Source organism: Nerophis lumbriciformis, linkage group LG15 (assembly GCF_033978685.3).
Source record: "Nerophis lumbriciformis linkage group LG15, RoL_Nlum_v2.1, whole genome shotgun sequence".
NCBI classification, from domain to species: Eukaryota; Metazoa; Chordata; class Actinopteri; order Syngnathiformes; family Syngnathidae; genus Nerophis; species Nerophis lumbriciformis.
The window spans coordinates 6,553,723-6,570,362 of record NC_084562.2 but is presented as its reverse complement, the minus strand read 5'-3'; the positions used below and the strand labels follow the sequence as shown (position 1 = coordinate 6,570,362).

Below are 16,640 nucleotides of genomic sequence, written 5' to 3'. Positions count from 1 at the left end.
GCTACGGAGTTTGCCGTCAATGTATTTTTTGCAAAGTGTATAAAAACTAGTATGAAAGCTGGACAAATAAGATGCCAAAAACCAAACACTTTCATGTGGTATTGGACAAAAATTAGGACTTTTTTTCTCCTCCACAATGTAAAATCGAAAATGTGGAAGTTTTAGCACTACTGTGAATCCTGTCTGATTCCAATCAATGCAAGTCATCAGAATGAGGTAATACACCAATTATATTCTTGTCTTCATGAAAAAAAGGAATCAATCAATCAGTCAATCAATGTTTATTTATATAGCCCTAAATCACAAGTGTCTCAAAGGGCTGCACAAGCCACAACGACATCCTCGGTACAGAGCCCACATAAGGGCAAGGAAAAACTCACCCCAGTGGGACGTCGATGTGAATGACTATGAGAAACCTTGGAGAGGACCGCATATGTGGGTAACCCCCCCCCCCCTCTAGGGGAGACCGAATGCAATGGATGTCGATATGTTATGGTTTGAGTTTATTTATGCTTACAATTACAACATGATACATGCTTATTAAACACTTTTAACATGTTACCAAAAAACATGTTTCATAAGTAAAAAAAATATTAGTCATAAATAAATATATATATATATATATATATATATATATATATATATATATATATACCGTATTTTTCGGAGTATAAGTCACTCCGGAGTATAAGTCGCACCGGCCTAAAATGCATAATAAAGAAGAAAAAAAACATATATAAGTCGCACTGGAGTATAAGTCGCATTTTTGAGGGAAATGTATTTGATAAAACCCAACACCAAGAATAGACATTTGAAAGGCAATGTAAAATAAATAAAGAATAGTGAACAACAGGCTGAATAAGTGTACGTTATATGAGGCATAAATAACCAACTGAGAACGTGCCTGGTATGTTAACGTAACATATTATGGTAAGAGTCATTCAAATAACTATAACATATAGAACATGCTATACGTTTACCAAACAATATGTCACTCCTAATCGCTAAATCCCATGAAATCTTATACGTCTAGTCCAGGGGTCGGCAACGTTTACCACTCAAAGAGTCATTTTGACCAGTTTCACAAATTAAAGAAAACAATGGGAGCCACAAAAATCTTTTGAAATTTAAAATGAAATAACACTGCATACAAAGTTTTTTTTTTGCTTTGTGCTATGTATAAACCAAGGGTCTCAGACACGCGGCACACACCTTATTATGAAAATTGAATGTTAGTGCAGCCCGCAAGTTTTATATGAATGGCGCTTGACAGCATCATAATTGTCAGGGCAACTATTATCTCGAACGTGCTGTGATGGTACAGCATTTAGCGCCCACTTCAACCAGCGTGCCGGCCCTGCCACATGTTGTATGGAGCTTCTGCTTGCTCACGTAAGTGACAGCAAGGCATACTTGGTCAACAATCACACAGGTTACACTGATGGTGGCGGTATAAAAAACTTTAACACTCTTACTAATAATGCGCCACACTGTGAACCCACACCAAACAAGAATGACAGACACATTTCGGGAAAACACCTGCACCGTAACACAACATAAACACAACAGCACAAATACCCAGAATCCCATGCAGCCCTAACTCTTCCGGGCTACAATATACACCCCCCGCTACCAAACCCCACCCACCTCAACCGACGCACGGAGGGGGGGGAGGGAGGGGGGGGTTGATGTGTGGGGGAGCAGGGTTGAGGTGGGGGCGGGGTTTGGTGGTAGCAGGGGTGTATAATGTAGCCCGGAAGAGTTAGGGCTGCATGGGATTCTGGGTATTTGTTCTGTTGTGTTTATGTTGTGTTAAGGTGCAGATGTTCTCCCGAAATGTGTTTGTCACTCTTGTTTGGTTTTGGTTCAAAGTGTGGCGCATTTTTAGTAAGAGTGTTAAAGTTGTTTTATACGGCCACCGTCAGTGTAACCTGTGTGGCTGTTGACCAAGTATGCCTTGCTGTCACTTGTGTGTGCAAATAGAAGATGCATACAACAAGAGGCTGGGCTGGCACGCTGTTTGTACAGATTGTAGAGGGTGCTAAATGCTGTACCATCATGGCACACCCTTAATATTATTGTAAGGGTGAAAATCGGAGAATATTAATCCCGGGAGTTTTCTACGAGAGGCACTGAAATCCGGAAATCTCCCGAGAAAATCGGGAGGGTCGACAAGTATGCAGCTGAGCCGCATCAGAGTGAACAAAGAGCCGCATGCGGCTCCGGAGCCGCGGGTTGCCGACCCCTGGTCTAGTCCCTTACGTGAATGAGCTAAATAATATTATTTGATATTTTACGGTAATGTGTTAATAATTTCACACATGAGTCGCTCCTGAGTATAAGTCGCACCCCCGGCCAAACTATGAACAAAACTGCGACTTATAGTCTGAAAAATACGGTATATAAATATATATACAAATAGAATATATATTCATAATATATATATATATATATATATATATATATATATATATATATATATATATATATATATATATATATGAAGATGAGGTAGATCACCTCGACTTGGTTATTTGAAAAGTAGCTCGGCTGCTGAAATAGTGTGGGCAACTGGTTCGGAACTAAGAGCTTTCGGATTGTAATTCCAAAGATTAGCACCAAAGTAGACAGTCATCAACGTCGCGGCTCTAAGAGCGAATGGAGGTGACAACAAGTAAGCTAGGTAGATGGTTAGCAAACTTGCAAGCTTGTTTTTCGGTGCTCCTGATCGTCTCCTCGTCCTCTCACTCAGTGTAGCGATTAGGCAAGAGTAACAGCAAATACCTGCGGCTGAGGCGAGAATTCAACATATTTTATTTGGATCTCATTTATTGCTATTTCATTTTAAAAAAACGCGAAAGTTATATCACACGAAAATGAAAGTTTAAAAGCGCGTATTTCTGCTTTTTTACGGAAATTTCCCATGTCTGTACTTTTATAGGTAATGACCAAATTCCATCGGTACAAACAGGTACAGATTTACGTAAAATCAAACGACAGCACATTTCAATAATTTTGTTGCACATTTCACTTACGAGAGCAAACTCTGCACTGACTTAAGCACTTGGCAGGCAAACAAGCGTATTCATAGTGAAAATTAATATATTCAATCTTGGCTTGAAGGGGAACATTATCACCAGACCTATGTAAGCGTCAATATATACATTGATGTTGGAGAAAAAAGACCATATATTTTTTTTAACCGATTTCCGAACTCTAAATGGGTGAATTTTGGCGAATTAAACGCCTTTCTATTATTCGCTCTCGGAGCGATGACGTCACAACGTGACGTTACATCGGGAAGCAATCCGCCATTTTCTCAAACACATTACAAACACCGAGTCAAATCAGCTCTGTTATTTTCCGTTTTTTCGACTGTTTTCCGTACCTTGGAGACATCATGCTTCGTCGGTGTGTAGTCGGAGGGTGTAACAACACGAACAGGGACGGATTCAAGTTGCACCAGTAGCCCAAAGATGCGAAAGTGGCAAGAAATTGGACGTTTGTTCCGTACACTTTACCGACGAAAGCTATGCTACGACAGATGGCAAGAATGTGTGGATATCCTGCGACACTCAAAGCAGATGCATTTCCAACGATAAAGTCAAAGAAATCTTCCGCCAGACCCCCAGAAAAAGAGAGCGGATGAGGGTATGTCTACAGAATATATTAATTGATTAAAACTGGGCTGTCTGCACTCTCAAAGTGCATGTTGTTGCCAAATGTATTGCATATGCTGTAAACCTAGTTCATAGTTGTTAGTTTCCTTTAATGCCAAACAAACACATACCAATCGTTGGTCAGAAGGCGATCGCCAAATTCGTCCTCGCTTTCTCCCGTGTCGCTGGCTGTCGTGTCGTTTTCGTCGGTTTCGCTTGCATACGGTTCAAACCGATATGGCTCAATAGCTTCAGTTTCTTCTTCAATTTCGTTTTCGCTACCTGCCTCCACACTACAACCATCCGTTTCAATACATGCGTAATCTGTTGAATCGCTTAAACCGCTGAAATCCGAGTTTGAATCCGAGCTAATTTCGCTATACCTTACTGTTCTTTCCGCCATGTTTGTTTGTATCGGCATCACTATGTGACGTCACAGGAAAATGGACAGGTGTACATAACGATGGTTAAAATCAGGCACTTTGAAGCTTTTTTTAGGGATATTGCGTGATGGGTTTGAAAAAAACTTCGAAAAATAAAATAAGCCACTGGGAACTGATTTTTAATGGTTTTAACCCTTCTGAAATTGTGATAATGTTCCCCTTTAAGGCATAACGACAAATAGGGAAAAAGTGAAGCACTGTGAATACTTTCCAGATGCACTGTATATATAGTTAATAAATATGGATAAATATTACCATGTAAAAGTTTTATAAAAAAAAAGGCAGATAGTGGTTTTGTTGTATTGTAAAAATGTTTTTATTTAAAAGTTGTTCCCTCGATAGGTAAAACACCTCCACAAAGAATTTGCCTTTACACAGGGACCGCAAATGTCTTTTATTATTCTAACTTTAACGAATAATCATTTGTCATTCATAAATGTCTCATAAAATATGTTAAATGGTGCATAATCCAAAAAGCCAGCCAGCCAGACATTTCTGTTAAATTTGTCATTTGCTTTTGTCTGTCAATGTCAAAATGGAATTAATTAACTATTCTACGCACTTTGGCACCCTTAACATAATACAAGGGTTAACTTAATGAATTACTACTGAAGTGCACTTTATATTAGTCTCAAGGTTTTTTGGAAAAACCTCTGTGACATCTTTCCAAACAAGGAAAAAGTTCCATCACGTTATTTCCACATAACAGCAGTAAATTATAAGATCCTTGACAAAGAACTTTGCAATTTCACAAAAAGTATAATTGCATAATACAAAAGCTAGAGATATACAGTTGTAGTTCTTTTGATTGATTGAGACTTTTATTAGTAGATTGCACAGTACAGTACATATTCCGTACAATTGACTACTAAATGGTAACACCCGAATACGTTTTTCAACTTGTTTAAGTCGGGGTCCACGTTAATCAATTCCATCCATCCATTTTCTACCGCTTATCCCTTTTGGGGTTGCGGGGGGTGCTGGAGCCTATCTCAGCTACAATCGGGCGGAAGGCGGGGTACACCCTGGACAAGTCGCCACCTCATCGCAGGGCCAACACAGATAGACAGACAACATTCACACTCACATTCACACACTAGGGCCAATTTAGTGTTGCCAATCAACCTATCCCCAGGTGCATGTCTTTGGAGGTGGGAGGAAGCCGGAGTACCCGGAGGGAACCCACGCAGTCACGGGGAGAACATGCAAACTCCACACAGAAAGATCCCGAGCCCGGGATTGAACCCAGGACTACTCAGGACCTTCGTATTGTGAGGCAGACGCACTAACCCCTCCGCCACCGTGATGCCCCCGTTAATCAATTCATGGTACAAATATATACTATCAGCATAATACAGTCATCACACAAGTTAATCATCAGAGTATATACATTGAATTATTTACATTATTTACAATCCGGGGGATGGGATGTGGAGGGGGTTGGGGCGGGGGGTTAGGTTTGGTTGATATCAGCACTTCAGTCATCAACAATTATATAATTTGAGAAATGGACATTGAAACAGTGTAGGATATGTACAGCGAGCAGTGTACAAGTCAAGTCAAAAATTCAACCAGAAGCTTGTGGGTAGCTACTAAAAGCGCCTTATTGCAGTGAAACTTGCCAAGGGACATGTAACCAAATATTAACATTGCTGTATGTATACTTTTGACCCAGCAGATTTGGTCACATTTTCAGTAGACCCATAATAAACTCATAAAAGAACCAAACTTCATGAATGTTTTTTGTGACCAACAAGTATGTGCTCCAATCACTCTATCACAAAAAAATAAGAATTGTAGAAATGATTGGAAACTCACGACAGCCATGACATTATGTTCTTTACAAGTGTATGTAAACTTTTGACCACGACTGTAATTCTTTTTTTTTTACTTGGGTGAATGAATACACTGATACACACCTCGGGCCTGATCTGCTAAAGGGTTGCGTTGGTTGATTCAGCAATATAATTTTATAGCTTCCGGATGACTTAAGGGGCTGATTAAAACAATTTCAATTGGTGCATTTATGTGTGTGTTCATTTGATCATTTAGGAAATATTTTATAATAAATCTCCTATATGAAAAACGTCTTGTCCAGATTGTGATTCTATATTGCAGAAAATTTAAATACATATTATAGATGTGTGCTGCTTGTTCAACATTGCAAAACCCAGAGGCTGGGGAGCACAATAATATGAATCTGAAAGGGAGTTTCCATGGGCACATAATCAGAGGTGGGTAGAGTAGCCAGAAATTGTACTCAAGTAAGAGTACTGTTACTTTAGAGATTTATTACTCAAGTAAAAGTAAGGAGTAGTCACCCAAATATTTACTTGAGTAAAAGTAAAAAGTATGTTGTGAAAAAACTACTCAAGTACTGAGTAACTGATGAATAACATACACACTCATATCATATATATATATATATATATATATATATATATATATATATATATATATATATATATATATATACATACATACATATACATTGATATATACAGTATATAATTTATAAGTATTTATTTTGCTGTTTTTGTTTACATGTTAAAGGTGTTTTAATGAATATACATGCATGTTTAACATATAGATTCCTTTCTTTAATGAAGACTAGAATGTAAGTTGGTGTATTACCTAATTCTGATGACTTGCGTTGATTGTAATCAGACAGTCGTGATGATAACGTCCACGTTTTCAAATGGAGGAGAAGAAAAGTTCCTCCTTTCTGTCTAATACCACATGAAAGTGGTGGGTTTTTGGCATCCTATTTGTCCAGCTTCCATATTCGTTTTTATACACTTTACAAGAAATATATTGGCGTCAAACTCCGTAGCTTGCTAGCTTGTTTACACTGGCTTTCGGAGACTCTTGTTTTGAAAGCGCAGGCGCAATGGCGCGGCACTTTTATTGTGAAGACAGGAACGTCCTCATGTGCGGTCAGTCTTGAGGCTTTTGACGGTACGGTTAAAATAAAACAAGTATCTTTTTTCCTTCACACTTTTGATTGATTGATTGGAACTTTTATTAGTAGATTGCACAGTACAGTACATATTCCGTACAATTGACCACTAAATGGTAACACCCCAATAAGTTTTTCAACTTGTTTAAGTCAGGTCATGTGACCACCTGGCTCTGTTTGATTGGTCCAACGTCACCAGTGACTGCATCTGATTGGTGGAACGAAGTGAAACGTCACCAGTAAGGCAGGCACTTTGAAGGTCTGTCTGACAGACCAAAACAAACAAAGCGTGCATTAACAGATCGATAAAAATTAGTAGCGAGTAGCGAGCTGAATGTAGATAAAAGTAGCGGAGTAAAAGTAGCGGAGTAAAAGTAGCGGAGTAAAAGTAGCGTTCCTTCTCTATAAATATACTCAAGTAAAAGTAAAAGTATGTTGCATTAAAACTACTCTTAGAAGTACAATTTATCCCAAAAGTTACTCAAGTAGATGTAACGGAGTAAATGTAGCGCGTTACTACCCACCTCTGCACATAATGCCAGTAGTGCACGCAAAAAACCTCATAGGACAATCTGCACTAATTATCAAAACAAGTTAGTCTTAGTAGATCTCATGCAACACAGCCACTAATAGTACGCACAATTTTATAGTTAGTACATGCAATTTTATAGTTTTCACACGCTGTTTAGCGTGTGAAAATTTGGATCTTTGTACATCAGGCCTTAAGTACACAGGCGGATACATAGATTTTTTCAAAGGTTACAACTGCTTAATATGGTAATTGGTTTGACTTACCATTAAGTTATTGGGTGCAGGTCTCTCTTTGGGCTGTCGTCTCATACTAAAAGATAAATAGGCAGTCACTATCTGCTCCCTATCTAACTGATGTTATTGTTCTAGCCTGTATGTCATTTAACAAATTCTAATCTACACAATAATCCCTCCATTATTGCATACTATGTATGCTGTTCAGGTCACAATAAAGTTAGATAAGCAGTAGGTGTATACCCTGGACTGATCACCAGTCAGTTGCAGGGCTTACTATGGTAATATCGAGCAAAATAAAATATATTATCATAAAAAAAACATTAAAAAAATTTTTTTTTAACTAATGTCATCGGGGAATGGATGAGCTCTGACAGACTTACCATTGTGTGATGAAGTGAACAAACATCTCGCTGAACTGTCCAGCAGGCAGAACTGGAGGATCCTTTGAAAATAAGAACAAACATGTTACAGAAGAAAACGTTTATGGGAGATTTAGTCAAGTTTGTTTATAGTAGAATTATGATCAACAATGTAAATGTGTAATTTTACCAACCACACAATCAGGAGGTTTACAGTACGTGTGATAAAGTAATTGCAGTCTTTCAAAAGTACAGTACATACTGTATACTGTGAAATAATGGAGGGGTGGAATAAATGATGGTAGCAATGGCGAAAGAGCAGTCTGTTAACTCACCTTGTTGCAGTTTAAGAGTAATTGTTCATCAATTTTAGACCAATATTTACATATGTGAACCATTCTCTTTATATGCTGGCATAATTCTACAATGTATATCGTCAATCATGTTTTCAAAATAAGAATTGGATGCACAAGTTATTATTTTAATTCTAAATTACATGTGGTCAACATTATAACTGCAGACACAATACACTTCTGAACAAAATACAGTGTAACCTTATTTACAAACAATATTTACAAACCCTTCAGTGTTGAAACTTTTCGATTCACGAACCACGCACCAAATAAAAAATACGCTTTGATGTACGAACCTTGTCTCAGTGTACAAACATTTTATCCACCCATTGTGTGCCTGCAGCGCAGTCATTTTATGCCCGGCAGAACACTACATTGTGGTCGAGCTGATCCATCAATCTACGGTACTCATTTAGTCAGCAGAGCAGTGCTGTCGTTAGCTACTGTAGGATGGGTACCGTTCACTCGATACAGGTACTCAACGGTACCAATTTTCATAACTTTTGTGCGTTAATAATTTGTGGTTTTTGATAATAAAATATATATTTTTTAATATCAACATTTAAAAAGGAGCTGATAATGACAACTGCTGTCCAGTTGTTATATTGTGTTTTATTATAACATGTGTGAGTCTCAATTACAGTTGCAAGTCCAAGACGTTAGATGGCAGTAGTGTATAGTTTATGGTGTTCAGGCTTGGCTGTCTAGTCAGATTGCGGCCTAAAAAGTGTTAATACTCTAAGTATTGTACTTATTATGCACCAGCTATTTGATTGTAATGTCCAATGTGGTTGTAGTTTTCGAATACTAATTTGGAGAAATTAAGGGGCTTGGCTTGGTTGGTAGAGCGGCCGTGCCAGCAACCTGAGGGTTTTTGGCATCCTAGTCACGTCCGTTGTGTCCTTAAGCAAGACACTTCACCCTTGCTCCTGATGGGTCGTGGTTAGGGCCTTGCACGGCAGCTCCCGCAATCAATGCGTGAATGTGTGTGTGAATATATGTGTGAATGGGTGAATGTGGAAATAGTATCGAAGTGCTTTGAGTACCTTGAAGGTAGAAAAGCGATATACAAGTATAACTAATTTACCATTTTGAGGTGATAGAATCGCCATGTAAATTCGCTAATGTTAATCAATAGCATAGCCAATGTATATTAGCATCAAGCCAGCACATTTTTGAAATAATGGAGCTTTGCTTAAATAACATTGGAGCATTTTCTGAGTCAATTACTTTGTTGGGATGAAAATAGCAACATTACCTAGAAGTAGTTGGGCTGAGTCTGCTCTCAGTGCTGCTGGAGTGATCACCAAGTGTCAAAGTGCTAAAAGCGACTTAAGTCAGCAACAGAGCGTGACATCACGCGCAACCCATGACACCATTAGATTTTACATGAATCAGAAGCCCATAAGTCTGGCGGGATTCATTCTGTGTTTAAAAAGTACCAGATTCTGTACACAATTCTAGTGCTAAGTGAGTGTTGCGAATTGAGTTCGTACATCGAGGTTCCACTGCACAGTCGTCCCTCACCACAACACGCATCAAATATTGCGGCTACACCATATTGTAGATTTATTTCGCTTAATTCTTTAAAGCATATTTTACGTTTCTTCCCTAAATTAAGCATTTTTAAGCATAACAATGACTAAATGAACCAAAAATATAAATCCTACAATAGTATTGGCCATTAGATGAAACCAAACCAATCAGAGCACGCTGTTCAGTATTGTGGCCACTGATTGGCTCAGCCTCATGCAGCGTTTCCATATTAGATTAAAAGAGTATAAAGGTGACTAATTGGCTCTCGTAAGGTTGAAAACATATTTAGAAGGGAGAAAACAAGTCTTTAATGCTCTTGCTATGAAATCATTAGATTTATATTTTATGATGTCTACTTCGCGGAAATCAATTTATCGCGATCATGTTTGTAACCAATTAACAGCGTTAAACAAAGGATTACTTTATAACATTTAAGATCTCTCTCTTACTGCGTCCATCTTCAGCAGCAATTGTGTGTTGCAAGAAGCCTTATTTGTGCAGTTTAAAGACTGAACGTTTTCCTGCCTTTGCCACCACAAGGTCATGACAATGACTACGTTTCCATGCACTAAATGAGTCTGATTTCAAAAACATTGGTTTTTTGCATTTTCATACCTACATGTGAAGTCCCTGTGTCTATACACACTCTCTAATGAGACTATTGGTCAAACGCCATGTGCCTCCCGTACACTGGGGAGCATTTAATTCCTTTTAGCGTGGATTAATGTATTGCTTTTTCAGTTGACCTATGACGTCACACCAAACAAGGCATTGGCGACTCCTTACAAGTCAACAGCTGAGTTCTGTTGTACATGTAATATTGATACAGATTGCAAATATAATATCGCTAATGGCTATGCTGATGTTAAATAGCAGACAGCAATGAGAAATGATCTTAGATTGCGCTACGAACATGATGCTACTACCAAGAAGGTCTTGGACCAGATGCAGGTCCGCAACAAAGAAAGACTGGCAGGAGAGAGTTGTTTTGGAGGATTTTTCAGATGAAGAATCATGGAAACAAAATGTTTAAATGTCTCAGAGTTCATTCAAAAGGCTTTGTGGATTGATGGAAGGAGTTTTAAATCCGAAGGATAAGACCGTTCGGGCCCCGGCTGATAATGTTCCAGATGAGGGTTGCTATTGTTCTGGACTATCTTGCCAGTTCTGTGGAATACATAGAACAGCAAGCTATAGCGACATTAGCTCGGATTCAGACTCGGATTTCAGTGGCTTAAGCGATTCAACAGATTACGCATGTATTGAAACGGATGGTTGCAGTGTGGAGGCAGGTAGCAAAAACGAAATTGAAGAAGAAACTGAAGCTATTGAGCCATATCGGTTTGAACCGTATGAAAGCGAAACCGACGAAAACGACACGACAGCCAGCGACACGGGAGAAAGCGAGGACGAATTCAGCGATCGCCTTCTAACCAACGATTGGTATGTGTTTATTTGGCATTAAAGGAAACTAACAACTATGAACTAGGTTTACAGCATATGAAATACATTTGGCAACAACATGCACTTTGAGAGTGCAGACAGCCCAATTTTCATCAATTAATATATTCTGTAGACATACCCTCATCCGCTATCTTTTCCTGAAAGCTGATCTGTCCAGTTTTGGAGTTGATGTCAGCAGGCCAGGGAAGCTAGGGTCGATATTCTTCTCTTGATCATCTTCGGTGGCATAAGGGACGGTGTGAGCCAAGACATCCAGGGGGTTTAGCTCGCTCGTCTGCGGGAACAAACTGCCGCCATTGCTTGCCGTGCTACCGAGGTCTTTTGTCCCTGAATTGCTCACACACTCCGGCAGATTCAATGGGGGTCTGGCGGCAGATTTCTTTGACTTTATCATTGAAAATGCATCTGCTTCGAGTGTCGCAGGATATCCACACATTCTTGCCATCTCTGTCGTAGCATAGCTTTCGTCGGTAAAGTGTGCGGAACAAACAGCCAATTTCTTGCCACTTTCACATCTTTGGGCCACTGGTGCAACTTGAATCCGTCCCTGTTCGTGTTGTTACACCCTCCGACAACACACCGACGAGGCATGATGTCTCCAAGGTACGGAAAACAGTCGAAAAAACGGAAAATAACACAGCTGATTTGACTCGGTGTTTGTAATGTGTTTGAGAAAATGGCGGATTACGTCACGTTGTGACGTCATCGCTCCGAGAGCGAATAATAGAAAGGCGTTTAATTCGCCAAAATTCACCCATTTAGATTTCGGAAATCGTTTAAAAAAATATATGGTCTTTTTTCTGCAACATCAAGGTATATATTGACGCTTACATAGGTCTGGTGATAATGTTCCCCTTTAAATAAATCTCAGTTTCTTTTTTTTCTCCCAACGATGCACCTTAAAATGTTCCGTTCTTTTAATTTGTGAAGCAAATAAACTGTCTCATCTTTATTCCAATTTTTGCCTCTGTTTTTATCGAATGGTATCTGCTTCCGGGTAATAACCTGTGCGTTGAGACTGGCGCATGTACGATATGAAGGGTTGCCTGCGGCAGCGCACACCCACTCGAGAGATCTGGTCTCTAATCGCATAATCTGGGTGTTAGTCCAGTTGCTCAAAAGACAAACACGATCAAATTAAAATGTTTCTAACTATTATATACTAAATTAGACTAATTTAGTGCATGGAAAGGTAGACAGTGTGAGTGTCTGACATAAAATGATGTTGATGAATAGACCGTTGGAGTTTAAATGCAGTTTTCAATACAATGCAGCTTTTATCTTCAGTAGGTTTCCCATAGTTCTGAATATTGGTCTTTTATTAAAGTAAATCTTTTTTTTTTGCTGTCAGAGACAGCACCGGCTACAGTCAATCATGATCACTAATGAAAAGTTAATAGGGCTTGCTTGGCCTTGTCAGAAGCTCTTAGAAGATGAAGATGACATAGGTGTACAGTATCTATTGTATGTATTAGATATTTGTCATATAGACACAATATTTGTGTGTAAAATTCTAATTACATTCTAAATGGCCTTTTCTTGCTTTTAAATATCATTGCAAGTGTACACTGCTGCAAGTCTGGGAACAATTGCAAATGTTTTAAAGAAAAACACAAATTTATGTAATTCACAATTATATTCATTATCCACAATTACAAATAACGAGATTGTGTTTGAATAATTAATCAGACAATTATCTACATTAAAGTTCTGGTATCCTGGCCATCCATCCATCCATCCATTATATATTCTCCCACACAAAACTACTGTCAATCTAAAAAATGTAGAGAGTAAAACTGAGTAGGAAAAGCAGTCATACTCAAGATTACACTGAATGTAGTTATCAGTAACATGTCTGAGTGTGTCAGTTAGATATTGTCAATGGGGTTATGAGCCGTGTCATGTAGAACAGCTCTGCCAGACGCCCCCTCTGACCACCCCTCACCTCATTACTTCATTTATCTATCTCTCTAGCCCACGCTTTCCAGCAGGAGCAGCTGTAGTTAACTCAGGCTGCAGTAGAGAGGCTGATGACAGCCTAAACTGCGCTTGTGGTTATTCCGAATGCCCATTTGCTTGGATTTTACCGATGTCACGCCCGGCTCACATCCCACCCATTAAATATGAGTGGCGGTCAAGCTAGCTCTGTTCTCACTGGGTACTCGGCGCCATTTAGCTTTTCAGAAGAAAACATGCCCTATGCTTGTGTTGTTTTCGGCTGTACGAATCGTTCAAATCGCGAAAAAGAAAAATGCTTCTCCCGAGTTCTTCGAGAGGTAATCATAAAGGGCGGAAGAGTGTAACATTTAACGAAACGACGAAGAGAAAAGCATGCAGCTCACATTCCTGTCCAAGGGAGCAGAGTCAAAGAATGCACAAGTTTGCAGAGATCACTTCGTTAAAAGTTTGTTTGATATAATTCCAACGTGTATTATTTCCCATTTAAGTTTTATCTTGATATTATTTGTATTTCTTCAACATATGTTTGTTATGAAAAGCGCCAACACGGCATGTCTAAATAAACGGAAGCAAATGTGAGCAAAACCTAAAAGAGTTAAGCTTTTATCAAAAGCAACAACCGTGAATGAAGCTTTCAGCACATACACAACGTTAAGATTTATAGTTATATTTTGATAAAGATGGGGAAAAACACTCTCCTCGTAAATGGCACGTGCAACAGCAACTAACTTAGTATCGATATCAAATTCCATGGCCCAGCCACACACAAATAAGTTGTAGACCTCCAGGATTTTCCAAATTTCCATCTGTTTTGTCGTGTAGAATGACGTCTGGAGCACAATAGTTCGATATGTCTGGGAACGTGACCAACATATAATCGTTGACAAATCTTTTTTGATAAAGTATAGGGATCTATTACATTGCATAGTTTGATTTTTTGCTCGTATTTGCTTTTTGCAGGAAGATTTAAGCCTCTTTTATACTCAAATTGTTCGCGGCCTGCTAGCTGCACAACAGCCATCTAAGCTTTGTTGACCACCACTGGTTTTCACTTCCGGGAAGAAGTCACGAGTCAGAATACAAGCAATAGTATGTTGAAGATGTGGTTAAGTGTGCTTAGACTGAAGACGGCCTGTTTCAGTCAGTTAGGCAGATTTCAAGAATTGTTAGGTATTGTACAGGGAGGAATGAGCAGTAATTTCACGTTCCCAAATGGTTATGTGGATTTCTAGCATTGGCATCAAATGCAAACAATGACCTTGAATAGTTAATTGCATAGGCGAAGTTACAACTAAAATTCTCAATCTCAGTCTTTTCCCCTACAACACAGACTTACAAATTGCACTATACTGTAGAAGTACAGAGTTTCCTCCATTATTGCAGGCTTACGTTGCAAAACCCCTAAGGTAGGTGAATTTCAGTGAAGTAGGGACACTATTTATTTTATACATTTTATGAATATCGTATACATTTAACGTCTTTATAAGCCCTCCACACATTCCGCACAGCTTTCACACATACTTAGAAACACTTCAAACACTCTTAAAACACTGCATACACTCTAAAACCTATGTAATTTTAACATGAAAAGTCAATGGGTATACTCAAAACTTAATGTACTCGATGGTACTTTAAAAGGGGTCAAATCACGATTTTTTTCCTACATTTAAAACAGTTCCTTGTGGTCTACATAACATGTAATGGTGGTACTTTATGAAGATTTGGCATAGATTTGTTTTACAAACCATTTTCAAGCCTCTTTCTGACTTTCTTCTCTCAATCATTGGTACTTTAACTTTAACTTAACTTCTCTTCCCAGTGCCCCGTTTTGTGGGCTGTCTTATTTACATGTCGAACCCCTCTTCCTGGCCAAGCTACCTTTGACTGTCTCCCACCCGTCAGCCATGTTGTAGTTTTTAGCATTTCCGTATTGAGTCTACTGACAAATATAAGTTACAACTATAAGATACTTTTTTTTATAAGAAATGGCAACAGTGGAGTATTGTAGCATGCATGTGCATGTACGAGCCTGTCAGCCCCACAACAAGAGGATAGAGAAAAAAAACAATTTGACATTTACAACTTACGACTACAACTGAATAAAAATGGCAGATTCATGCAAATCTCTACCACGTATGGAAATATCCGCTGACGTAAGTAAAATACATCACTAAAGTCTCAAATTCCAAACGGCTCATTTTGAGCAAGTTCGAAAGAAGGCAAGATTGTTTTATATAATATCTCCACTAGTGATGTCCGATAATGGCTTTTTGCCGATATCTGATATTCCGAAATTGTCCTACTCTTTAATTAGCGATACCGATATCAACCGATATATACAGTCGTGGAATTAACACATTATTATGCCTAATTTGGACAACCAGGTATGGTGAAGTTAAGGTACTTTTTAAAAAAATTAATAAAATAAAATAAAATAAATAAATTAAAAACATTTTCTTGAATAAAAAAGAAAGTAAAACAATATAAAAACAGTTACATAGAAACTAGTAATTAATGAAAATTAGTAAAATTAACTGTTAAAGGTGTGTACTATTAGTGGACCAGCAGCACGCACAATCATGTGTGCTTACGGACTGTATCCCTTGCAGACTGTCTTGATATATATTGATATATAATGTAGGAACCAGAATATTAATAACAGAAAGAAACAACCCTTTTGTGTGAATGAGTGTGAATGGGAGAGGAAGGTTTTTTGGGTTGGTGCACTAATTGTAAGTGTATCTTGTGTTTTTTATGTTGATTTAATAAAAAAACAAACAAAAGAAACAAAAAACGATACCGATAATAAAAAAAATGATACCGATAATTTCCGATATTACATTTTAACGCATTCATCAGTCGATAATATCGGCAGGCCGATATTATCGGACATCTCTAATCTCCACCATGCCCCATGGTTTGATTTCACATTTTCGAGACTTATGGGGACACCAAATAAACAAAAACAGGTACCTACAAGTAAAAAAATGTGTTTTTGCATCATAGGACCCCGTTCAAATCCGCAATGCACTGAGACTGCAGCAAGTGAACCGCAAAGTGGAAATGCTAGTGTAACTGTTACAATAATAGGGTTAAAAATATATGATACCATCTCTTTTATAGTTTGAAAGCTTTCAACA

At 38.4% G+C, this 16,640-nt stretch overlaps 1 protein-coding gene across 2 annotated transcripts in view; it reads right to left on the bottom strand.

The window, feature by feature from the left end:
• LOC133615978 (dual specificity mitogen-activated protein kinase kinase 5-like) overlaps window positions 1-16,640 on the bottom strand; it is a 120,630-nt gene that overhangs the window by 24,725 nt on the left and 79,265 nt on the right. For both annotated transcript variants that reach the window (XM_061974926.1, XM_072914776.1), the window contains 2 exons: window positions 8,210-8,271; window positions 7,857-7,902 (listed from right to left, as the gene is read on the bottom strand). In XM_061974926.1, the coding sequence (XP_061830910.1) occupies window positions 7,857-7,902; window positions 8,210-8,271 (108 nt within the window). The remainder of the gene's footprint in view (window positions 1-7,856; window positions 7,903-8,209; window positions 8,272-16,640) is intronic.